The 27042-nt window shown below is 38.9% G+C and overlaps 1 protein-coding gene across 1 annotated transcript; it reads right to left on the reverse strand.

Annotated features, from left to right (window-relative positions):
* Positions 1 to 4969: 4969 nt before the first annotated feature.
* Positions 4970 to 20378, reverse strand: LOC120858840 (killer cell lectin-like receptor 2). Its single transcript, XM_040235178.1, has 8 exons — positions 20080 to 20378; positions 18491 to 18607; positions 16225 to 16314; positions 14527 to 14763; positions 11374 to 11516; positions 9094 to 9200; positions 5580 to 5727; positions 4970 to 5494 (listed from the first exon to the last, which is right to left on the reverse strand). Exons 2-7 carry the CDS (start codon positions 18603 to 18605, stop codon positions 5589 to 5591), a joined length of 831 nt encoding a protein of 276 aa, XP_040091112.1. The 5' UTR covers positions 18606 to 18607; positions 20080 to 20378; the 3' UTR covers positions 4970 to 5494; positions 5580 to 5588.
* Positions 20379 to 27042: the final 6664 nt, after the last annotated feature.

The following is a 27042-nucleotide window of genomic DNA, read 5'->3' on the forward strand; positions in this document are numbered from 1 at the left end:
TGTTGTTGTTTTTCAGTGGCTAACTCCTGTCAGACTCTTTGTGACCCCATAGACTACAGTACACCAGACTTTCCTGTCCTTCACTATCTCCCAGAGACTCAAACTCATGTCCAATGAGTCAGTGATGCCATCCAACCATCCCATCTGATCACTCCCTTCTCCTCCTGCCCTCCATCTTTCCCAGTATTGGGGGATCTTTTCCAATGAGTCAGCTCTTTGCATTAGGTAGCCAAAGTATTGGACCTTCAGCATCAGCATTGATAGCTCTTAAGTTTTTCTCAGGGTTTGTCTGGTTAAAGACACTGGGAAATGCTGCTTGGAGGTGTTCATTTCCCACAATAAGAAGCTGAGGAGGGAAGAGCAAAGGATAGGTCTGAACACAAATAGGCCCAAAGGTGTGTATTCTAACCTTGTTGTTCATTGACATCCTTACATTCAAATTTAAATTTTATGTAACAATGTCATGCTTCCATCTGATAAGAGGTTCCTCATTTCTGTAATAGGTCAGGAAGCACAAGATGGAGAAATTATGCAGAGCCTGAACGCTTGTAATAAGGGGATGTCCTTCAGGGCAGTCGAGTCCTAGCTCCCTTCTATGTCTAGTTTGGCAGGATTCCTTCCTGGGTAGTTGCTGCTGTTGTTCAGTTGCCAGTCATGTCCAATTCTTTATGACCCCATGGACTGCAGCACGTCAGGCCTCCCAGTCCCTCACCATTTCCTGGAGTATGCCCAAGTTCATGTTCATTGCATTGGTGACGCCGTCCAGCCATCTAATCCTCTGATGCCCTCTTCTCCTTCTGCCCTCAATCATTCCCAGCATCAGGGACTTTTTCAAATGAGTTGGCTCTTCGCATCAGTTGACCAAAATATTGGAGCTTCGGCTTCAGCATCACTCCTTCCAGTGAATATTCAGAGTTGATCTCCCTTAAGATTGACTTGTTTGATCTTCTTGCAGTCATGGGTAGTTATATAAATACAATAGCCCAGAGATCCTGAGGTAATGGAAGACATAACAAAGACAGTCTAATTAAATAAAGCCTGGCTGTACAGTAGGACAGGAATAGTTGGGAGGGGTCATTACACTAGATAAGGGATCCCAACTGATAGGGACAGAATAAAGGAACAAAGTAAGTGATCAAATTGTTAATGCCACTCGGGGACTGTAAGTAGAAAAAACATGTGAGACCTCTGTAAGTTAATGATTACTCAAGAAAGCAGGTTTTTGTTATTGTTTAGTCACTAAGTTGTGTCCAATTCTTTTGCGACCCCATGAACTGTTAGCCCTCAAGGCTCCTCTGTCCATGAGATTTCCCAGGCAGTAATACTGAAATGGGTTGCCATTTTATTTTCCAGGGCATCTTCCTGACCCAGGGACTGAACTCTGTCTCCTGCATTGGAAGGTGAATTCTTTACCGCTGAGTCACCAGACTGGGCAAATTGCATTTCAGTTCAGATAAGTTCAGTCACTCAGTCATGTCCGACTCCTTGTGATGCCATGGACTGCAGCACATCAGGCCTCCCTGTCCATCACCAACTCCCGGAATTTACTCAAACTTATGTCCACTGAGTCGGTGATGCTATCCAACCATCTCATCCTCTGTCGTCCCCTTTTCCTCCCGCCTTCAATCTTTCCCAGCATGACGTCCTCTGCATTTAAGTTCAATAAGCAGGGTTATAATATACAGCCTTGATGTACTCCTTTCCTGATTTGGAATCAGTCTGTTGTTCCATGTCCAGTTCCAACTATTGCTTCTTGACTTACATACAGATTGCTCAGGAGGAAGGTCAGGTGGTCTGGTATTCCCATCTCTTGAAGAATTTTCCAGTTTGTTGTGATCCACACAGTTAAAAGTTTTGGCATAGTCAATAAAGCAGAAGTAGATGTTTTTCTGGAACTCTTTTGCTTTTTCAATGATCCAATGGATGTTGGCAATTTGATCTCTGGTTCCTCTGCCTTTTCTAAATCCAGCTTGAACATCAGCAAGTTCTTGGTTCACATACTGTTGAAGCCTGGCTTGGATAATTTTAAGCATTACTTTGCTTGCAAGTGAGATTAGTGCCATTGTGTGGTAGTTTGAGCATTCTTTGGCATTGCCTTTTTCTGGGATTGGAATGAAAACTGACCTTTTCCAGTCCTATGGCCACTGCTGAGTTTTCCAGATTTGCTGGCATATTGAGTGCAGCACTTTCACAGCATCATCTTTTAGGATTTGAAATAGCTCAACTGGAATTCCATCACCTCCACCAGCTTTGTTCGTAGTGATGCTTCCTAAGGCCCACTTGACTTCATATTCCAGGAAGTCTGGCTCTAGGTGAGTGAACACATCATCGTGGTTATCTGGATCATGAAGATCTTTTTTGTAAGCAAAATCATGTTTGCTTAACCACTAAACCAAGCAAGTTTGCTTAGCAACAAAGCCATGCAACAAAAGCACAAGACATGCCCCCAAACAATAAAATAATGGTGGTATGAGACCCACTTCCTGCCCTGCGAGCTCAGAAAGTTAATGATCCCTAAGACATGCTCTGTGCACACATGAACAACAGTAATTTATGAACCTAGCTTGACAATGTAAGGACAAGAAAACTCCCTTGCCCAGCCTGGAGGAGGAGCCAATGATGGAAGCATAACGACTGCTCAAGAAGGACAAGAAAGTTCCTCTCCCCATGCCCACTTTTCCTTTTATTATTAAACCATACCCCACTAAGTTCTCCAGGCATGGCATTTCTCACCCACTCACTTGTAAATCTGACAAGAGTCCTATTCTAATAAATCATTTCTTATCTACCACTTTTCTTCTCGCTGAATTCCTCTCTGTGCTGAGACATAAAGGACTGTGGTACTGAGAGGGTACTAGGCGGGAAGCCAGGGGTCTCCAAACGGTGAAAATAGGCTACAAGTGTCAGACATTTTTTATCGCTCCCTTAACTGGCAGGAAAAAAAAAAACTAGCGTTACAGTTTTTCCCCCTTCTCTGCTGCTGATGCTGCTGCTGCTAGGTCACTTCAGCCATGTCCGACTCTGCGAGATCCCATAGATGGCAGCCCATCAGGCTCCCATCCCTGGGATTCTCCAGGCAAGAATACTGGAGCGGGCTGCCATTTCCTTCTCCAGTGCATGAAAGTGAAAAGTGAAAGTGAAGTCACTCAGTCATGTCTGACTCTTCACGACCCCATGGACAGTAGCCTACCAGGCTCCTCCATCCATGGTATTTCCCAGGCAAGAGTACTGGAGTGGGTTACCATTGCCTCTCCTTCCCCTTCCCTATAGAAATTTAAAAAGAATGCTGTGTTGCCATAATGACACCTGGTTCCACCTGAGCTTAATTTTTCTCAAACCTTGAGCTAACCAATGCATTTTTCTTATGGAAATATTTGTCTCAAGCTATGTTAATGTGCTGTGTATTTACCCTAGACTGTCTTCAAGTCAGTTCCGCCTAAAGGCTCAGAACCCTCAGAATCTACTTGACAAACCAGTATATTATACTGTTGTAGCCACGCGTTCAGGGTAACAAACTAAGTGGAGTGCAATTTATGACTCCGGCGGGCCCAAGGCAGAGTCTCCTCTTAACCAATGACCCCAACCAGTTTTTGTGAAAACCTTATATACCCTAAGTGTACATGCCCAAACCCACTTCCCCAAATTCCCTGAAACTAGTCTGAACAAAGGAAAAGAAGAAACATACAATCAAAGTTAATCCATGATTCATATGCCTTAAGCCTAGGTAGTTAACAGTGGACAATTATCAATAGGCCCGTGGTCATCCCCCAATAAGCATAATAGAATGTATGATTCTATTCGGTTACACAGATAATTAGGGTATTCTTTTAGGCGACTGAGTTACACAGATAATTAGGTTATTCTTTTAGGCGACTGAGAGTGCTGGGGCTCTTCCTTCCGGGGGCCTGGTTTTCCTGTTGGTATATCGTTTCCATAAATACTGGGCATATAGCTCAAAGTTCACAGTCCGGCCCAAGATGGAGTCCTGATTTCAAGATAGAGCCTGTTCTGTTTCCTCCTTCAATACATTGTTCTCCTAATCTATGTTAATGAAACTATATATTTGTATTGAAATCTGTCTTTCTTCAAGATTCATGTCAATTGTTTTATGGCCCCGGGTGACTCACCTGGTGTCAATGTTATCTCAAAAATGCGTGTTGTAGGTGAGGGGCCTGGTGCCATTCTCTAAGTTTTGAGACATTTCCTTTCTTTAATTAGCAGACTGCTAGTAGCTATATAACACCCAGCTAAAGACTAGCAGGGGAGCACTCTTTCTGCCCCCTTCTGATGTCTCTGTCAGAAGCTTTCTCTATCTCTTTTATACTTTAGTAAAACTTTATTACACAAAAGCTCTGAGTGATCAAGCCTCATCTCTGGCCACGGATTGAATTCTCCTCCAGAGGCCAAGAATCCCAGTGTCTTTCATGGTTCAGCAACAACCTTTCAGTACCAGAGCTCTTCTAGGCACCATCACAACACCAATCAGCTGCACAACTAGTTGAGGCACTAGCTTCATGAGAAAAATGAGTGGTAGGAATAGAAAGTGATAAATTCCACTATGGCTTTATAACCTATTACAGAGACAAGGGTATTGGTAGCTATTTTTTACAGCTCTCTTTATAGCTATATTTTTATAGTTATATGATAAGAAAATATGTCTTTTTTCTTCTTCCTTTTCCACTACCATTTTGTATAAAAAGTGATGGTGGAATTCATCATTGTAATGCTGTGTTTCGAATTAGGAAGGGCCATGTCTAGAGCTGATGAAGAAGACTGTATCAACTGGAAGCCTGCTATTGGTTGTTCAATCGCTCAGTCATGTCCAACTCTTTGCTACCCTATGGACTGCATCACACCAGACTTCCCTGGTAGTACCGTACCAGTGCTAAATTTCCTGATTTTTGACAATTGTTCTATGGTTATAGAGGACAAAATCCTTGTTCTTGTGAAATATTTAGACAAATGTGCATAATGTTCTAAATTTATTATCAAATGAATCAGCAAGGAAAGAGGCAGAGAGAAAGAAAGTATAAAAATGCATATACAGTAAAATTTAAACAAATGGTAACCATGGGGAAAGGTTACGTGATAGTTCCTTGTACTACTGTTTCAACTATTCAGTAAGCTTGAAATTATAGCAAAATTATTTTTAATGAGAGGTAAGTATCCTGATGGGGTGGGAGGGAGGATAAGTACTTTTTAGTTATTAATTATGATCTCTCAAAGCCAGAGTCTATTGAAATGATTTATCCTATTGATAAAGAAAAAACTCAAGCTATTTATCAATGTTGTCTAATTGATTCTAGGGGTGTTTCAGGAAAAGAGAGAGCAATTCCTCAAGGCCATTAAAAGAGAGGGGTAACTACTCTCCAAGGAGAAAATGATTCTCTCTTCCCCAAGAAGACACATGGCATCTGATGTCTTCGATCACAGTCCAAAAGAGCGCTTTCTCTTCCTCTTCCATCTCATCTCTGTTTCTACAGTGAACTAAGTCCTGCAGTCAAAAACATTAATTTATAGTTAACCACAAATTACTATAGAAAACCAACAACAAAAAACTTTACAAAATTCTGTTTCACCTTTTCTTCTTAGTGTTTATTGAAAGAATCAATTCTCTTCTTGCAGATACAATTATAGGTTTTATAGCAATCAATAGTTTCTATTCTTGTTGAGGTTAAAAATGCACATTCACTTTTCCCAAAACGATGATTCATTATTGTCAAATTACTGTAGGACAGAAAACATACATGGTCAACTGTTTAATTCTGCAGCTTACAACAACATAAATCATATTTTTAAGTCTATTTTCTAAATATCTGGCCTATGGAAATATTAATGATAAGTTCATCATTAAAGATTTTCAGGACTTCCATAATGGTCCAGTGGTACATTGGCCCATACTCCCAATGTAAGGGGCTTGGGTTTGATCCTTGGTCAGGAAACTAGATCCCACATGCCAACAAGCCACAACTAAGAGTTCACATGCAACAATGAAAGATCCTGTATTTTTGAAACTAAGAGTCAGCTCAGCCAAATAAATAAATAAACTAAAAGATTTTCTATTGCTTGTATCCCATTAAATAGAATAACATCTCCTTGATCACATCTATAACCTCACATGTTTCACACTGGGAATTTTTGATCAGAGAGCAATATTGCTAGCTGGGATCATGACATAGTAACCTGCTTTCTTGTGTTAATTATTTCAATTAAAATGAGATATTTAAAAGTAGAGGAACTGAATTTCTATGATACAGGTAACAAGGTTGCATGTGAATATAATTTAAAAAGAAAAAGTAGAATCGGAATATAGGCAGAGATGAAGTTGTTGAATGCATGTTATATCTTTTCTTTCCCTCTCTCACAGTTAGCTATGGGGCTGTTACCCCCAGAGCTAATAGTTACTAACTAAAACATTAAAATTTCACTGGAAAAACATCTGAAACAAGATCTGTATTTCAGCAAAGTGGTAGATTAGGGGAGAAATATCTTCCTGTTGAAAATAGTTTAAAATGCTGAAAAAATTTTTTAAAACCTCTTGAGTAAGTTCATGGACTGGCAAGAGGCAGATTCATGCTCAGGCTATGAGGGTTAAGCAAAGATGGAAACCCAGAAGGGTAAGTGAAGCACTGAAACCAGTCCTTCCCTTAGATGTAGCAGACTAAAGAATGAATTCTGCCCAAGATGAAAATTCTATTGGGTTGGTCAAAAAAGTTCATAACATCTTACAGGATACCCCAAATCAACTTTTTGGCCAACTCAGTGCATAGAAAACAAGCTACCAAAAGGGTTGAGACAAAAGTGTTATATTTCCAATATAAACTACCTTAGGACTGACTTGAACCTTGAATTTAAGCAGAAGAGAAAAGGAATAATCCCACCTAACAATCCAAAATCACAAACCACACCTCATGCAATATTTGCATTTGCTACATTACCTAGGAATACTTAAATATGCTATAGGTAAAAAGAGAAACAACTAAGGAAGATAAATGAAACTAAATAGCTGTGAAGCACAAGTAGAAAATACCAGATGTGTTAAGTAAGTTAGTAACCTATGCGATTTGTTAGATATAGTAAACAGAGGGCTTCGCTTAGCAGTAAAGAATCCACCTGCCGATGAAAATACAGGTTCAATCACTGGTTTCGGAAATTACAGGTTCAATCACTGGTTTCGGAAGATCCCTTGGAGAAAGAAAGGGCAACCCACTCCAGTACTCTGACCTGGAAAATTCCATAGACAGAGGAATCTGGTGGGCTACAGTCCAAGGATTGGACACAACTGAGCAACTGAGCACAAAGACAAAGAGTAGGTAGAACCCATGAGTGCTGAACATAGGAAAAGAAGGAAGAATCAAGTGGACATAAACTATCATGCATAAAATATACACAATGAACATAGACACTCTACATTCAGTCTTAAGTTTGTCACCCACTGGTGGCACTCATTCTGCCCCCCTGCCTGAGGAACTCCAGTAGAATCCATAGCTGCCCCTCACGTTAATTGCAAAGCTGAAGCTCTAACCAGGCATGCTTGCCCCTGTATCAACCCAGTAGAGAAAAGGTATGTGCTGGCCACAAGAACCTTCTGTCTGTTGACCCCCTTACTCAAAATCTCAAGTCTGGCCCTTCCACCATTATCAAGGAAGTGTGATACCACAGAGCTAGATCAGATGATGAGTGTGTAACTTAGGATCCAGGCCATCTTTTCACACACTTGCCCCTTCTCCTAACTGTGACAACCTATCCCATTCCATCCAAGTGTGATAGGCTACTCCATTTCTTTCCCCTTGCATAGCGCTATGTGTTTAACATGGATTTGATTAATTATTCAATGTGAGCATCTTATTTTGGCCCTGAAAGTGTTCACCTGAAACTGTACTCACAGATTACGATTACATTAAGATTGTTTCCTGAATGACATCTCTTGTAGGTTTGCAGCCCAGAATCACACTACTTGCAGAGCCTAAATTTAGAATTAAAAACTGCTCAGATTCACAATGCCCCCAAGACAGCCAACAAAGGCAAATTTTTCCCTTGAGGAAGCCACCTTCATCTCAATCCTCAAATAATTTCCAGAGGCTTAAAAAAAAAAAAATCACTAACCACTACAAAGAAAATGACATCATGAACAAAAGACATGATAGGTTGGACCCATAAAACTTCAAATATTAAAATGATCGGATACCAAATATAAATTGAGGATGATAAATATCTTTCAAGAAATCAATAAATTCAAGACAGTTTGAAATCATGAGTAACTAGCAAGCAGATTTGAAGATATAAGAGAACTCTTAGAAATAAAAAATGTAACTGTTCAGTTTTTTTTAAATCATTAAATAGCAGATTATAACTAAATGTAAATGCAAGAGTTCACAAAGTACTGCACTTAATAGAAGGACTATAGAGAGGATGTGGGTGTGTGTATGTGTATACGCATGCATGCGTGTATTATATTCACATTTATGTTTATTTATCATTAATATAAACTACTAATACAAAGGCTTTACGATGGCTCAATGGTAAAGAATCTGCATGCAAAGCAGGAGATGCAGGAGACACAGGTTCAATCCCTGGGTTGGGAAGATCCCCTGGAGAAAGGAATGGCAACCCACTCCAGTATTCTTGCTTGGGAAATCCCATGGACAGAGGAGCCTGGTGGGCTACAGTCCACGGGGCCGCAAAAGTCAGACCGGACTTAGTGACTAAACCATTGCTGCCACCACTAATACAAAGGAGTTTCAACAGAATTTTGAGGAGACTCAAAATACTTATTTGTGGTTATGGAAGTGATCACTATGGCTAACTCAGAATGGTTCAATCACCTTACCTAATGATTCTGTCTTAGTCTGGGGTCCTCATAACACATGCTTCTGAACATCTGTTTAGCATCGTAATTTTATATTAATAACTCTGTATGATGCTTCTCTTCCTTTCTAACCATACTTCCTGAAACACTTTTTAAATCATTCTCCTTCTTCTTACTAATGACTTCTACCTGAAAATGAGTTGAGCTCCATGAAGATTCTTTTTAGAAACAGTCATTCCAACCCAACACCAATATTAGAGTTTAAATGCATCCCGGAAACTTACAGTCTAGAAGGTATGCCAGTGCCAATCCATTTCCACCTGTTTTCCATTTTCCTAAATGATAATCCAATCCAGTAGGAATTTTGACAAGTCTGGGGTTGAAGGAGGTTCTATAAAGGAAACAAACCAAATCATGAGACTACATTACCATCTGTTAAATGAATGAAAATAAGGTCAGGTAAAAGATCCAGCTGTTTCTACTTCCAGTGGTCTGCTAATTTCTACATGCTCCTTCATCCTTCCTTTCTAAAAGACTCTCTCTTCCTTCAACCCCTGTATTTTCATTTTCCAAATTAATTTTCATCTAATAGTTTATTTCTTTACAAATGGCTGCCAATCTAATAGGTTATTTAAAATGTGGAAAAGTTTAAATCTAAATATCTAATAGAAGAGTTGTTAAATAATACATGACATTTTATGAAACCAAAGTCATGCTCCAGAGAAAACTTAAGGGTTAAGAAAAATAATCTTACATATTCCAAGTGAAAGAAGAAATCTTCTAAACAAATTATTAAAATAACAAATGTTTGTGGGGATGTGTGCATTAGAGCCTTCAACTTCATAAAAAAAAAAAAAAGACTTGCTGTAATTCAGTAGTTGGAAGGGGTAGAGGGAAACAGGGCCATATTTGGAAATATTCACTATGCCCCCAAATGTAATATATCAAAGTGACATAGTAGATAATGTCTGGTTAAATGACTGAATATATTTCTAAACATAATTTTAATTATTTTAGTGCAACAAACATAAAAAATTATTTTATGATGACATCATAATTCTTTCATGTTATGATTTAAATATCTGCTAGATTTGCATAGAAATTTTGTTTTGTTTTTCTAGATAATAAGTAGAGATTTCAGACTGATAGTTGCAACCATTTCTCCGTAAAAACACATTTTGTGTGTGTGGATAGTTTTTATTTGCAATAAATTTAAAAGATAAATGCAATATTATTGTCACTGTATTTTCTCTTTTTACAATTCTTTTTGAGAGATATACATATTGGTATAATATATACAAATACTGATCAAGTAAATGCTACCTACATGCGTGCATGCTCAGTTACTCAGTTGTGTCCGACTCTTGAGACCCCAGACTGTAGCCTGGCAAGAATACTGGAGTGGGTTGCCATTACCTCCTCCAGAATATTGCCTACAGATGCAATGAAAATTGCCATAAAGCTAATTTGTAAAACTACCACCACTTTTATGTTTCTCATTATTATCTACATTTTGCAGGTGGGAAAACGGGCCCAGAGCAGTTAAGTAATTTGCCTAGGGTCACCTGGCTAGTCAGCAGCAGAACTGAATTCATTACCAGGTAGTCTGGCTCCTGGATTTCTAACAGTAACTACTAAACTACACTGCCTTTGGGTTTTCAGTTATCACCTTATAGGGAAAAAATAACTGTTGGCTCCAGGCTGCCATTTACCAAAGGGTTAAGACTTCCCTGGTGGCTCAGATGGTAAAGCGTCTGTCTACAATGTGGGAGACCTGGGTTCGAGCCCTGGGTTGGGAAGATCCCCTGGAGAAGGAAATGGCAATCTGCTCCAGTACTATTGCCTGGAAAATCCCATGGACAGAGAAGCCTGGTAGGCTACAGTCTGTGGGGTCGCAAAGAGTTGGACACGACTGAGCAATTACACTTCACTAAGTACTTCATCAAAGGAAAAGCATGCTTTTTTTTTCAGAGTCCTAAGTAAAGGAGATGATTGCAAAGACCCAAACTGCATCTTAAAGGGGGTTTCCATTTTGGAAATAATCGTGCTCATCTGGATAGATAATATGTATTGAATGCTTATAAAATAGCAAGATCATATTCTTATTAGTAGGCAAGTTCTTCTGCTCATTAAATTTTTATCTTTTTTACGGAAAACAAGAAGGTATTTGAGAATAGCATTCACCAAGAGGGGAATGTTTACTAGGGGTTGTGATGAATGCCACACTTAGCCCATCAGTTTCGATCTCCAAGAAGCAGCTGCTGCTCCTATCCTCAAGGAGGCTCTCTGTGTTACAGTCTTCATGTTCTTCGGTTCTTACTTTTAAGTAATTAGTTTAACAGAAGGAAAGACCAAAGATATTTCACTAGGAAAATCTGTTTGTTTGATTTATTGTGGTTGTTTTGAGACTCTTAACTATACAATTTTTGTTCACTTGGCAGTCATGACCCAAGGAATAACTGAAGGTTCCTCTTTCTAAACTCCCCCATTTTCTCAGTATCTTGGGCCCAAAGGTGAGAGACAGAGGCCTAGAGGATAAAAGTACATATAACAATCCATGATACCAGTTCTTTTGCATCATCTATCTTCAAAAGAGATGAATCGTGACTTTGGCAAGTCTGGTTACATCCCATCCAGGTATTAGCTTCAGCAGTAAAGTAGTAACAGTTTACTCCCCAACACCACCAGGAGACTTCTTTGAGTTTGCCTATATAATACATAAGGTGAAGCATTAAATGTCTTTTCATCTGGTATTTTGTTAAGCTGAGGAAGATATTTATCACGAAAAATCTTAACAGCTATCAATAATGATAATGTGAATTTCATCAGAAGTCTGGAATGCCAAGAGAACTCTGCATTCCCATAGTCTTTGCAGCACTATTCACAATAGTCGAGAAATGGAAACAACTCAAATGTCCATTGATGGATGAAGAAAATGTGATATATTCTAAAGGGAATATTAATTTTCCAGCACTGGGCTTCTGAGGTTATGGAAACAGAGATAGAGAACGATTGAGAAGCACATTCTTGATTAACCAAAGGTGACTGCTTTTACAGAATCAACATTGTTTTTATTGCCCTGTATCAAGAAACATACAATTAACAATATCATGTTTACTTCTTGTCTATTGCCAAAACTAAACATAGAGTTCATACATCTAAAAAATAAAGGGAATATTATTCAGCCTTAAGAATGAAACCTTGCCATCGGTAACTGCATGGATGAAACTTGAGGATAATTATGCTAAGTGAAATAAGCCAATGACAAAAGGCAAATATTGCATGATTCCACTCGTATGAGATGTAAAAACTAGTCAAACAGAAAGTAGAAAAGGGGTAGCTGGGCAGGAGAAAGGGCTGTTGTTTCATGGGTATACAGTTTCAGTTACTCAAGGTGAATAAATTCTAGAGATCTGCTGTACAACATGGTGCCTGTAGCTAATAATGAGCCAAACACTTAAAAACGTTAAAAGGGCAGACCTCATGCTAAGTGTTCTTACCACCGAGCAGAAAGGGACATAAGAAAACTTTTGAAGGTGATAGATATGGCCTATTACCCTAATTGTGGATGGTTTTAAGCATATATACATATGTCCCAACTCATCAAGTTGCATACATTAGTTATATGCAGCTTTTTGCATATTAATAATACCACAGAAAAGCTGTTTTTATAATAATAAAATTAACTTTATAAATGTTTAGAAATTCTGAAATCCCTTCTAACTAAAATTAAAATTATTCTTTGGAAATTTTTCTTGTCCTCATTGCTTAAAATATACCAAATCAATATATTATTCATCCTTCAAAGTATGTTTATGATTATTTATAGAAGACAAAACTGTCTAACAGTCTAATAAAGAAAACATTTAAATTGTTACAAATGCAATGCAATAATATACAACATTAAAAGACATGTTTGTGAGGAGTATTTAAAACTATGGAAGAGGCTTCCCTGGTGGCTCAGTGGTAAAGACTTTGCCTGGCAATGCAGGAGATCCAGGTTCAAACCCTAATCTGGGAAGATGCCACATTCCATGGAGCAGCTAAGCCCATGTGCCGTGACCATCAAGCCTGCGCTCTAGAGCCTGGAGCCGCAACTATTGAGCCCCTGTGCCATGACTACCGAAGCCAGTGTGCCCTAGAGCACGTCCCACACCAAGAGAAGGCACCGCAATGCGAAGTCTACCTACTGCAGAGAAGGCACCACAATGCGAAGTCTACGGACTGCAGAGAAGGCACCGCAATGCGAAGTCTACATACTGCAGAGAAGGCACCGCAATGCAAAGTCTACATACTGCAACCGGAGAGTAGCCCCGACTCGTCACAACCAGCGAAAAGCCGTGCAGCAACAAAACCCAGCACAGCCAAAAGCAAATAATTAAAAAAAAAAAAAAAGGCTATGGAAAAATGGCCACAGAAGGGGAAAAAACAAGATGTGAACCTTTCTACAGCATGAAATCTGAATTTGTTATAGGTAGTAAAAAAATAAAACAAAAGAAACAAAAAAAACATTATTAATTCTTCAGTAATAGAAACAGTACATTTCTACTAACTACCATACCTAAATGATATCAAATATGCAAAATCTCTTTGTATAATAAACGCTAAGCAAAATATTTAGAAGTTGATTAATCAGGCCAATTCACTCCATTATGCATAACAGAGTTTATTATTGTATGAGATTTAATATTCTTATTTCTTAGATGTTTTGAATAGTATCATCACACAATATTACACAAACATCAACACTCTGACAAGTCTTGTAGATGTATTAGAAGGAATACGCATGTGCGTGCTCAGTCACTTCAGTCTTGTCTTACTCTTTGTGATCCTACGGATTGTAGCCTGCCAAGACGCTCAGTCCATGGGATTCTCTAGGCAAGAATACTGGAGTGGGTTGTCATGCCCTCCTCCAGGGAATCTTCTCTACCCAGGGATTGAACCCACGTCTCCTGTCTCCTGCATTACCTACATTGCAGGCAGGTTCTTTACCGCTGAGCTGCCAGGGAAGCCCCCTGGAGGGAGTACATCCAGAGGGATGGTGTGGGGTGGGAGGTGGGAGGGGGGTTCATGTTTGGGAACTCATGTATACCCGTGGTGGATTCGTGTCGATGTACGGCAAAACCAATACAGTATTGTAAAGTAAAATAAAGTAAAAATAAAAACTAAAAAAAAAAAAAAGTGAACACAATTTAAGAAAAATAAATAAATAAATATGTTAATGATAAAATAGATCAAATATCTGAAGTTAGTGCAGAATGGAAGCACAAACACACAGTTATCTTTACAACAGCATACAAATAAAATGACTTGCATTTATTTTAGCCTAAATGTATTTTTACTGATAGTCTCCATATTTCATGTCAGCAACAAAATTGAAGTGTCTACTTTGCCTGCAGGTCCAAAGCAATCCAAATTTTCAGGGGCCCTGATATAACACTATTTTACCTTCTGGGAGCATAAGAAGGCAAGAACTGCAATTGAGTTTGGGAAGTATAAGATTATTCATCCAAACATGATTCCTGGCTTCTCAATCCTGTATTTGAGATAAGCAAACTCAAATAACCATGCTACATCTAAGAGGCACAAATTAAAAGTTGTCTAGCAGACCTGGGTCCCTAACACATAACATAAGCCTGTATTAAGCCTCAAAACTTTTGGAGGAGGAATAAGTAATGGAAAATTGTGCAGTCTTCAATTCAAGATTTCCTCCATACCTGTATTTGGCAAAGACTCTGAAGACTTCTTTTCGTGATAGAACCCCTTCTTTTCTGTCAAGACTAAGTCTGATCCTTTTATTTGCTGAAGAGTTTCATTTAGTCTATCACATTCTGAAGTCTTCTTTGTCAAAAGCTGCTTCTTTAAGTAGTTGTCATCTTGCATAACATCATACTTCTGACTGAGGTTCCGTAGAGTTTCCTCCAGTTGATGTTTTTCTTGAATATACTGGAAAACTAAAATTACCAGTATAGATATAATTTTTAAAGTACTCATAAAGTTTCACTGTTGAAATTAGGACAGGAGAAAAGAAATCTCACTTTGACAACCAACCTATTTCACTCCTTTAATTATTAATTTTACATTTAGAAAGTAAGACCTCTACAACGTGACCATATAAACTGAAACACCAGATTTCTCACTATGGGCCACCTAAGTGTAGAATAAATAAATCATGATTTCTAAATAAAATTATGATGGTACCATCTAAGCATTCAGTTCAATTTCTTTGTAAGTTAGCGTGTCGTCTACAAATAGGCACCAAAGGAAAAATTGACCAACACTTAGCAATACATCTTCTGAGTATGAAAATCTACACTAAATAGCATGAAGAAATTACACCAATATCATTGGAATAGACAGAATATCCACAAGAAAAAAGAGAGGAAGACCCAAATATATAGTTTTATCTGAGTGTAAGATATTAGTACCTTTCCCTAAAGATGTCAAGGAACTCAAATGAAAGCTAAAGGCCACATTCAAGATCATCTAACATCCATACATAGACTCACTCATTTTACTAAATCATTTCCTTATTATAGATTTTTTAAAAATTAAGAGAAAGTCGTTTCTCAAAGAATTTGTATCTGAGATTCAAAGTGATGTTAATTTAGAAGGCAGAATATTACAATCAGTTAAGTTCAGTTCAGTCGCTCAGTCGTGTCTGACTCTTTGCGATAGTTTCCCCTTAACCTTGGTTTTGCTTTCTGCAGTTTGAGTTACCCCATCAACCACAACCTGAAAATATTAAATGGAAAATTCTAGAAATACGTAATTCACAAGTTTTAAATTGCACTCAGTTCTCATAGTGTGATGGAAACTCGAGCCATCCCTCTTGTGTTCCCCAGGAAGGGGAATCATTCCTTTGTCGAGTGTATCCCACTCTCATCAGTCACTTGGTAGCCTTCATCAGATGGCTGTCGGGGTATGCAGCGCTTGTATTCAACCCTTATTTCACTTAATAATGGTCTGAAATCACAAGAGTAGCAATGCTCACAATTCACATATTCTCTTACTATGCTTAAATTATAAATTAAACTTTATTGTAGGTGTGTATGAATAAGAAAAAACCATAGTATGTACAGGGTTCAGTGCTATCTGTGATTTCAGGCACCACTAGGGGTCTGAGATGGTATCCCTCATGGAAAAGGGGGTCTTCTGTGCTAAGTCCTATATCAGAAAGAATGTTAACCTGTCTTATACAGAACGAGACAGCTCATTACAGCTTCAGAGATACAGGAATAGATAAACAAAATGAAAATCACACTGTGATTATATCTGGGGAAAAAATCACTAAGAAAGACTCCCTGGAACATTCTCTGATTATAGCCATGGAACGATTGATAGAGCATGGTTGGTACCTACACAATGAGTGGTTATTTCTATCACTCAGACTTGGGTGTATTTCAGTTACTTACTCTTTATACCCAGCACGGTGATTGTCATCAAGAGAAGTAAACAGAGGATCCCAAGAGTCACTGCAATGCCGTGCCAGGGCACTGAAGACTCTTTAAATAAAGAAGGAAGAAAGTGATCATTGGGGACAAAGCCCGGCCCACTACTCATCTTAACCTGGACCCCATTTGAAACATAGAAACAATCTTCTCTAAAAATTTTCAGGAACTACCCTGGTGATCCAGTGGTTTAGAATCTGCCTTGCAATGCAGGTGATACCAGTTCAATCCCTGGTCCAGGAAGATTCCACATGCTGCTGGGCAACTAAGCCCATGCACCACCACTGTGGAGCCTGTGTGCTACAACGACTGAAGCCCTCCCACCCTAGAACCTGTGTGTGTGTGTGTGTGTGTGTGTGTGTGTGTGTGCGCGCGCGCACCCGTGTGCGTGTCAGTAGTCTGCCTCTTTGTGATCCCATGGACTGTAGCCCACAGGCTCTTCTGTCCATGGGATTTCTCAGGCAAGAGTTCTGGAGTGGGTTGCCATTTCCTGGTCCAGGGGATTTTCCCAACTCAGGGATCAAACCCCAGTCTCCTGTATTGGCAGGAGGATTCTTTACCACTGTGCCACCTGGGAAGCCCCTGTGCTCTTCAGCAAAAGAAGCTTCCACAAGGAAAAGCCAGTGCATGGCAACAGAGTAGCCCCTGCTCACTGCAACTAGAGAAAGTCCAAAAGCAGCAACCCAAGACCCAGCACAGGCAAAAATAGATACATAACATTTTAAAAAATGTTTTACAGAAATCCATGATACAAACTGTTTTTAATTTGCCATCTAGTAATTATAATTTTAAAGTCTCAGGTTTTTTTTTTTTACTTACATGCACCCATTGCAGAAATTCTACACCACAAGAAGAGTATTGGAGGATTTTTTAAATGCCTCTGTTAGAAAAGCACAGAAGCACAGACAGGTTTGTGTGTGTGTGTGTGTATCCCTTAGAAAAGCAGACAGGTGTGTGTGGGGGGGGAGGGGTGTTCAATCATGTATGACTCTTTGCAACCCTATGGACTGTAGCCTGCGAGGCTCCTCTGTCCACAAAAGCACAGATGGCAATAAACACAATAATCATTTGTGAGGATCCATAATGACAGGCATATTTCTGTGATCACAACTAATCATGAAGAAGAAGGAAAAAGTAGGCAATATTCATGAGAAATTGGAAGCCAAGAGTGAGTATTCTGAAGCTGCAAATGTTACTGGGCCCCATCTCTTAAAGAACTTCCTAGAAATCAACTTTTCTCCATTTATCTTCAAACTTTTTTTTCTCTAGCAATGCTCTATTTATTCTCCTACTTTCAAGATCCTCTCTCTATATATATACATGTGTGTATATATATATATATATATATATATATATATATATATCTCCAAAATTTGTATCTCTGGTGGACACTATATTAAATCAGTAAAAGTCATTTTCAGTTTAGAGTTCGTGACACTGTTTGAAGGTACAGAGAGAGAATGGAAAAGCTAGAATGCCCTTTTGATTTGAACATTTTCGTTTCTTCATTGCCATTAAGGTTTGGTAAATATTTAAGACACCAAAAATACCTTTTGTCTGAATAAAAACACTGCTTCTAATGCATATTTCTCATGTCTTCACATTCTGTAAGACCTTTCTCTAGGAACCACAATGTTTTCTTGAGACTCTAGTCTGTCTCTTACTCTGGAAGCCCTCACAAGAGACTTCCCTGGCCATCCAGTGGTTAGGACTCTGTAGTTCCAATGCAGGGGGTGCAGATTCGATTAGTTGGGGAACTAAAAAAGAGTCCTTGTGAATTTCTCTTGACCAAATTTGAATAAAAACACTCTATTACCTTCTCAAGTTTAAAAGAATGCATTAATTTCTACATTCTCACAAGTTTTTTTAAAGGATCATTAAAGACCATTATGGTTTCTTATTATCAACTGAACACCTAGAATATGGATAGAACTTTTTATTTCTAATGTCAGAAGTCTGACAGTCCATAAGAGGGCTTCCCCTGGTGGCCTAGTGGTAAAGAATCCGCCGGCAGTGCAGGAGCCACAGGAGATACAGGTTCAATCCCTGGTTCGGGAAGATCCCCTGGAGGAGAAAATGGCAACCCACTCTGGTATTCTTCCCTGGGAAATGCCATGGACAGAGGAGCCTGGTGGGCTACAGTCCATGGGGTCACAGAGAGTTGGACATGACTGAAGTGACTTAGCAAGCACTCAAGAGTCAGGTGAATCTAGATGTTTCAAACGTGTACCTTTTTCCTCAGTCTTGTCAGGTCTTTGAGTACCATCAGGTCTTAATCTGTTTTGTGACTCTGAAGGTGATTGAAGAAATCTCAGGGTGGAATAAGTCACTTCTTGATCACTCATCTCTAGAGTAAACAAATATATGTTTTGCGTTAAAACTTTCAACTGAATGATTTCATTCCGAAGGAAAATTAAAATGTCCGTTTGTAAAAATATACTAGGATTAAGATTATGCATGTGTGTGCGCGTGTGGATGTGTGCTCAGTAATTCCTCCAAGGGCCCAAAGTATGTAGACTGAGCCTGATTTATATAAGAAATAAGAAACTTTCAATATTTTTGCTAAAGTCATTTATATTCCTAGTAACTATAGCCATATTATTAGAAAATATGGGAAGAATTTTTTTTTTAATTTACTGATAGATTAAATAGGCTGGGTCCTACTCCATTTAGCTCAAAATGTTCAAGACACATATACAAGTGTTAGGCAAAGTGATACCATCACAAATTACTGAGATACTTTTAAAACTGTTAATTCAAAAAACAAAAATTATATTTTTTGAGATTTTGAAAAACATAAATATCTTGGCTTAGAAAGTATATGTAATACATATACATATATATTATGTATTCAGATCTACATTATTGATAGTAAAAGTTTCTTAGAAGGATTGGAATATCAGTTTGTGATAATTATTTCTTGACCTGAGTAGATAAATATACTGTGTTGTTCTTTTCAACTATAACATGACTCTACCAAAGTATATCCCATATACCATCTGCAAAAGAAAATTATTGAGGGTTAACACTGCACATTGGTTAACATTTCAGATTCCAGTGCCTCGTGGGAGAAGTGCCAAATAAAAATCTCTTACATTAGACCCCAGACACTTGTATTTTTAATCCCAAATGATTCTGTGCATATTAAACTTAAAGAAATAATCTTCTACCTGCCAGAGAAACCTACGTGAAAATAAAATTTGTTAACAGGCAGTCTTTAGTTAATACCCATAAATGACTCTATCAATTGATATCAATATAAAAAGAAATTTTAAACTGTAGATATTTATGACATACCTTGTTTTTATATTAATCAGTGTGAAAAGATGCTAATAAACAGTAAAAATGGAAAACAAATAGCACATGTAACTATATTCTTTAATTCTTTTCTTTAGTATCTAAACTTGATTACTCACATTTTCCCACTTTCCTAAGGAAAAAGGGTTATTTCTACTACAGAACACTTCAAGATTGATAAGACAATATGTAAACCATTAGGCCTAAAGAAAAAGTTATTGACCCCCCAAATCCCTCTTTATTTTGATAACACAAAGCAAAAAATCATAACCAAGTTTTTAAAAAGAAAATAATTTTCCATAAATGCTGAACTACAGTTTTCATCTCCATAGAGTGAATGCAGTTCTAACCCAATCAGTTTTTTTAAAACATGCTTTCCTATCCCTCCTATATTCATGCCAACTCATTTATAATAAACTATCATATTCTGAGAATCTTTTTTCTCTAGAATCTTTTTTTTAAATAAGTAGGACTAATAGATACTCAGCTACAAAGATCTGAGACAATAAAAGCGAACATTACCTGTGTCTGTGCCTTTCAGTGATGCAGACGGAAAAAACTGACCAGACCAGGGTAAGAGAAGTTGGCCTTTACAATCCCCGATTCCTTGGGTGTATGAGAGGCTGTAAGATGGAGGCAGACATGAATTGTCTTTGAATCATGCTCTAACTCAAAATTTTCTGCCCCTCCTCTTGACCAAAGTGATGAAAGGAAATTGTATGACAAAAGCTGATGCTGATGAGAAAGGAAAATGGTAGTGAATATATCTTCTTCCATTTCAACTAACCAACCACTTCGGTGCTATGTAAAATAACATTCAAAATCTACATTGAAGGACAGAAAAAACAAACAAACATAGCTTTGGCGGAAACAAAAAGTAAATCTTTTAACAAAAACTTGCATCCTTAGAAACTACTAGCAAGAGCAACTGATTAAAATGTATGTGCATAAATATAGATACATGTACACAAGAAATATTATGACTAAATAAATAACTTGTCTCTTAGGAACTTTCTCTTACAGGTTGCTATTTGAAAATAAAAGATTTCAGCATTGAAACATACACACTACTGCATGTAAAGTAGATAGCCAGTGGGAGTTTGATATATAACTCAGGGAACCGAAAGCTGGTGCTCTGTGACAACCTGGGGGAATGGGTTAGGGAGGGATTCGGAGAGGAATTCAGGAGAGAGGCATCACAAGTAGGCCTATGTCTGATTCATGTTGATGTATGGCAGAGGCCGTACAGCACAGTATTGTAATTATCCTCCAATTAAAATAAATAAATAATTTAAAAAAAAAAAGATTTCTTTTTCCATTTATGTTTATTGCAGATAAACATATTTTAGAAAGTATTTAAAAACATAATTCCACTATAAAATTCTGGTGTATATGCTTCTAGTTTTTTACCTGTATGTTTTGTTTGCTATCAGAGTTGGTGTCATTCCACACACAGTACTTTTAATCACTCGTTTTCTACTCTGTCTCCTCATTTAAAAATATTCATCTAAAGTGTGATCTTAAAAACAATTGTATAGTTATTATCCATATAGATTATACCATAATTTATTCAGGAACTCCTGTATTGCTAGACATTTATGTTGTTTTCAACTTTTTGTGAATATAAAAAATGTTTGGCCTGTACTTTTGAATATTTTCTTAGGAAAACATTTTAAACAAAATATGGGGTCAAGGGGTATGTAAATTAAAGAGCTTTGATACATATTACCAAATGCCCCACAGAAAAGTTATTTCTGTTTATACAACACTAATTGTATAAAAATGATAACATTTGATATTCTTAAAAGATACTGATGAACTATTCTCCTATTTGAGTTTCATCTATGAATCTTACTTCATGAAGGCATATGATCTTTCAGCAAAAAGAAATCAATTTCTGTAAGTCTGTTTCTATGAGTCAGATCTTCCCAGAATACTCCCAAATCTCTCAGTGAAGTTCACTTTCATTTGATGCTGTCAGTCTTCAGGTGTACAGTTCTATGAAATCAATTTACATTGCTCTCCAAATCAGTTGATAATAGTGAATAGGGAGTGTGGGGAAAGAGGAGTGACATGGAAAACATAAGGTGAAAATGATTATGCAGAGACAAACCCAGCCCTACTTCACCAAGCTCTAGCCACATTCCTTGCTTACCCTTCTCTTCCAGCCACAACCAAACCATCACCCTTTCTTTAGAAGGCATCCTCATTCTCCTCCCAGGTCTTCCCCAGACTACTAGATAAACACAGTCAACTGAATGTTCTGACCACTACCACCCCCTAGGTTATGCTGCCTGTTGTCTGGTCCTCAGCTGCCTCTCTCCTGTTCTCTGATGCAACCCTTAATCTTGGAATCACCACTGAGTGTGCCATTTATCATTGTGGGCAAGTGGTCAATAGAATTACCTCCCAGAAACTAATTTAATCCAATCACACAAGCAAAATTTCATGGGTAGAGTCTGGACACTTCAGGAATATTTACTGCTAGGCATTTTCTTTTCTCTTTACCCTCACCCCACATTGGCTATCTCAAAACAGAAGATTCTGAGCCCTCAATCCCAATGCCAGAAATGAATGAACAAATAAAGTCTGATGAGAGAACATAGGCAGTAGACTGGGTGAAATAGTAATGTTGTCAAAACGTGGCTGCTGCTGCTGCTGCTGCTAAGTTGCTTCAGTCGTGTCCGCCTCTGTGTGACCCCAGAGACGGCAGCCCACCAGGCTCCCCCGTCCCTGGGATTCTCCAGGCAAGAACACTGGAGTGGGTTGCCATTTCCTTCTCCAATGCATGAAAGTGAAAAGTGAAAGTGAAGTCGCTCAGTCATATCCAACTCTTGGCGACCCCATGGACTACAGCCCACCAGGCTCCTCCAACCATGGGATTTTCCAGGCAAGAGTACTGGAGTGGGGTGCCATTGCCTTCTCCCAAAATGTGGCAGTTTAGTTCAATTCAGTAGCTCAGTTGTGTCTGACTCTTTGCAACCCCATGGACTGTGGCACGCCAGGCCCCCCTGTCCATCACCAGCTCCTGGAGTTAACTCAAACTCATGTCCATTGAGTTGGTGATGCCATCCAACCATCTCATCCTCTGTCGTCCCCTTCTCCTGCCATCTTCAATATTTCACAGCATCAGGGTCTTTTCAAATGAGTTAGTTCTTTGCATCAGGTGGCCAAAGTATTGGAGTTTCAGCTTCAACATCAGTCCTTCCAATGAATATTCAGGACTGATTTCCTTTAGAATGGACTAGTTGGATCTCCTTGCAGTCCAAGGGACTCTCAAGAGTCTTCTCCAACACCACAGTTCAAAAGCATCAATTCTTTGGTACTCAGCTTTCTTTCTAGTCCAACTCTCACATCCATACATGACTACCGGAAAAACCATAGCTTTGACTAGATGGACCATTGTTGGCAAAGTAATGTCTCTGCTTTTTAATATGTTGTCTAGGTTGGTCATAATTTTTCTTCCAAGGAGTAAGCATCTTTTAATTTCATGGCTTCAGTCACCATCCTCAGTGATTTTGGAGCCCAAGAAAATAAAGTCCGTCACTGTTCCCACTGTTTCCCCAACTATTTGCCATGCTAATTCTTGACCCATGTTTAAAATCACAGATGGACTTTGAATTCAGAAGGGCCTGGATTTTCAACAAATCTCTTGCCACTGGAATTGAGTAGATCTGGCTTGAAATATCAGCCCCTCTCTTCCATGGGTGACTTGAGCAAGTCACTTCACTTCTTCAAACCTCAGACTCACCAAAAGTAAAGTAGTGATATTTGCTTCCCAAGACTGTAGAGTATATAAAGTGCTAATCAGATCTAATGCTAATGAACATTAAATATTAAATATTATCATTTGAAGTCCAAGATTCAAATCCTTTCTAGCTGTAAAAATTTGAACATGACACTCTTCCAAGCCTGTTTCCTCACAGGTTCAACATGAATGTCACTTACTTCAATAGACCTGGAAAAATTCAATTAGATTAGATAAATCTACAGGTAGGATTTCTCAGGCTTCAAAAACAAGTGAATGTTCTTTTTTTCCTCTCTGTTCAAGGATTCTATAAATAGTGAAAGAGCCAGGACTGCAATCCAGAAATGCTGATGCCCTGAGCCAGGTTCTCTTTCTCAACATGTCAAGTTTGGAATGCAGATGCTTAGGAGAAAGTATGTGAATAGGGGGGCAAGTACATATTAACACAGTGGAGGAGCTGGGAAACATGACAGCATTCCACTGCCCCTCCAGAAAAAAAGGACTGTGACTTAAGATCTGGCTTTGTTCTATCTTACCACCCCATGGAGATATTGGTGATGTTGAGCTTTTTTGTTTTGTTTTCTTTTGTTTTACAGGCTTAGAGCTGGTAAGAGGGGGGACAGCTCTCATGGAGACTAGGCGAGGGTAGAACATTTTTTTACTTACATACCCATGCTTACATTTCCTCTATATAAACTCCATACCTTGAGTACCACATTGCTCCCATTTGTTTTCGTAACTGTAGCATGCAGAGGACATAGGATGCCTACATGTGCCGTTGATGAACAAAGTGGTTAAAGAAAAGAGGAACTGACTACAAAACCTAGATTTTTCATAGTTTTGTAGAGAGACAGAATGAGGTTAATAACTAGAAAGACAAATTGTGTAGCTGTTCCCTCAAAGCTCCAGTTTATTTTTGTTACTAAGCTCTGATTTCTGAGAAAGGCAAACTTCTTCCTAAATAAGAGAACCAGCAGCACAAAATAACAGCAGTAACTTCAGGTGGGACTCACTGAAACTCCTAGCATTGTCCTTCAATCAAAGAAGCCCAAGATGGACACACTAAACTTCATTACACCCACTCCTTAAGAAAACAGAATAAAAAAAAGATTAAAGAACAAACACACATAACACATACACAGCATGAATACATAAAGCGTTTATTTATTTACTTCCTGGCTGCTTAAAGGTGTTACTTAGGAAACCACACATTTTACCCATCCGTTCCTGACGATATTAATTTCGTCAGCTAGAGGCTTAGCACACAGCTGCTAGTCACACCTTCAAACCTCAATGGCTTATCTTTTCACAGCAGCAGGCTGTTCTTCCTGTCCCAGCCTAAAGTGAAGGTTTCAGGAATAACCACCAGCTCCCAGGAAAAGATGTTCTGCATCACTCTTATGGGAGGAGTAACTTCACCTGGCCATGTTCCCCCTTCCATGGTTATTTGTCCTAATGCCTAAACTTTATGCCACTGAGCCATATGACATTTCCTGGCTCTTACAGTAAAAACTCAAAAGTTTCCTGTTTCCCTAACTAGCTACTTTATTAGTCCTTCTTATCTTTACAGTAAAAGCTATTCTGAGTTAAAATCTTCTATTGTCCCAGCTAGGTTCCAGCCATGAACTGAACAGAAATTTTCCTTCCTCCAACTGCTAACAAAATGAGAGGAACACCTCACGAAATTAAGCATGAAAAAATCATGGCCAAAAAAAGAAAACCCAAAAGACGGATTTTGGATAACTATTCAGATTCTTTGCCACTTATGACCAACCTAGATAGCATATTCAAAAGCAGAGACATTACTTTGCCGACTAAGGTCCATCAAGTCAAGGCTATGCTTTTTCCAGTAGTCATGTATGGATGTGAGAGTTGGACTGTGAAGAAGGCTGAGAGCCAAAGAATTGATGCTTTTGAACTGTGGTGTTGGAGAAGACTCTTGAGAGTCCCTTGGACTGAAAGGAGATCCAACCAGTCCATTCTGAAGGAGATCAACCCTGGGATTTCTTTGGAAGGAATGATGCTAAAGCCAAAACTCCAATACTTTGGCCACCTCATGAGAAGAGTTGACTCATTGGAAAAGACTTTGACGCTGGGAGGGATTGGGGGCAGGAGAAGGGGACGACCGAGGATGAGATGGCTGGATGGCATCACTGACTCAAAGGATGCGAGTCTGAGTGAACTCCAGGAGTTTGGTGATGGACAGGGAGGCCTGGCGTGCTGCGATTCATGGGATTGCAGAGAGTCGGACAAGACTGGGTACTGAACTGAACTGAACTGAACTGAAGGGATTAAAGTCTATTCACAAGTTGAAAGGGAAAATAGTTCCATGAAGCAGTGCCATAATAAAGAACTTTAATTCTTCAGTGTTCTTGCTACTCTATTACATGGCTTGGACTATAGGCTCACCCTCAAGTCATTTGTTTATTTAATCTCATTGTCATATAATGCTGCATGTGTGGTAAGTTACCTCAGTTGTGTCAATTCTTTGCGATCCTATGGCTAGTAGTCCATCTGTCCATGGGAATTTCCAGGCAAGAATACTGGAATGGGTTGCCATTTCTTTTTCCAGGGGATCTTCCCAACCCAGGGGTCAAACCCACACGTCCTGTATTGACAGGCGGATTCTTTACCACTGAGCAACCAGGGAAGCCTGGGGGAAGTTATGAATGAGGACAGAGTTAACACGTTAAAGACTTTCTCATCCAAGGACTAATTCTCCCCAGTCTTGCTCAGTCCTGAGTGGATTGCCTTATTCAACAGGACCCACAGAGTGAATATTTTGAGGAGCAACCAAAAATTGTGGGCCCACAGGAGTTTTCTCCTTTTCTCCTTGAAGTTGACACCCAGTGTAACATGGTTTTATACTGCACATTCATCAGGGTCTATACCTTGAATAGAAATGCTTGTTTTCATCTAAGCAACCTGAAGGGGATGACAGCACAGTCTTTCACAGTGGTGGTTTGGAGACCAGGTGACTTTCCAAGGCAAACCAGAAGAGGATACGCATTTTAATGCACTCCACAGTAAACAAGCTACCAAGCCGTGCTCCAGAGCTACACTATCCAAAGGGTGGCCACCAGCCTCATTTGGCTATCTCAATCTATTAAAAATTAAATAGCACCAATTATGCCTGTTATTTCACCTGTAAATGGAAAATCCAACAAGAGGACATGACACATACTTATTACAGTAAAGGGAAAATGTTATAGAACCTAAATTGGCATATATGGGTCTTTTAAGTTTTCTATGTTTGAAATTTTTCATAATAAAACGTTGGAAAACATTACTTTTAATTAACATGACTCTAAATTCAGTCATGTTAGCCACATCTCAACTACTCAGTAGCCACGTGTAGTATCCAGTGGCTACCCTACTGGACTGCTCATATTGAGAGCATCTCTATTATTGCACAGAAGTTTACCAGAGTTGCTCTAGTCTAGCTGCTCCAGAGCCCTGGCGAGCTGTCAGACCCCAGTTCTTCCACCCAAAGGTCCCTAGAGGGGACCTGACTCATCTTTGGGCAAACTGGATGATGACTGCCAGGACTGCATCCTTTCGGAGTGAAGGTGCAGATGGAAAAGTAACAGAATACCAGGTTACGAGTTACTAACAGGCAAAGTAATCAAGTCTATCAGAAAGAGGTTGAAGGGAACTGGGAAATATGACTGGGACTTGTGTTCATTGGGAGTGAGGATGTAAATACAGACACACACAAACGCACACACACACGGAAG

The sequence above is a fragment of the Oryx dammah genome, unplaced genomic scaffold (genome assembly GCF_014754425.2).
Source record: "Oryx dammah isolate SB20612 unplaced genomic scaffold, SCBI_Odam_1.1 HiC_scaffold_29, whole genome shotgun sequence".
NCBI lineage: Eukaryota > Metazoa > Chordata > Mammalia > Artiodactyla > Bovidae > Oryx > Oryx dammah.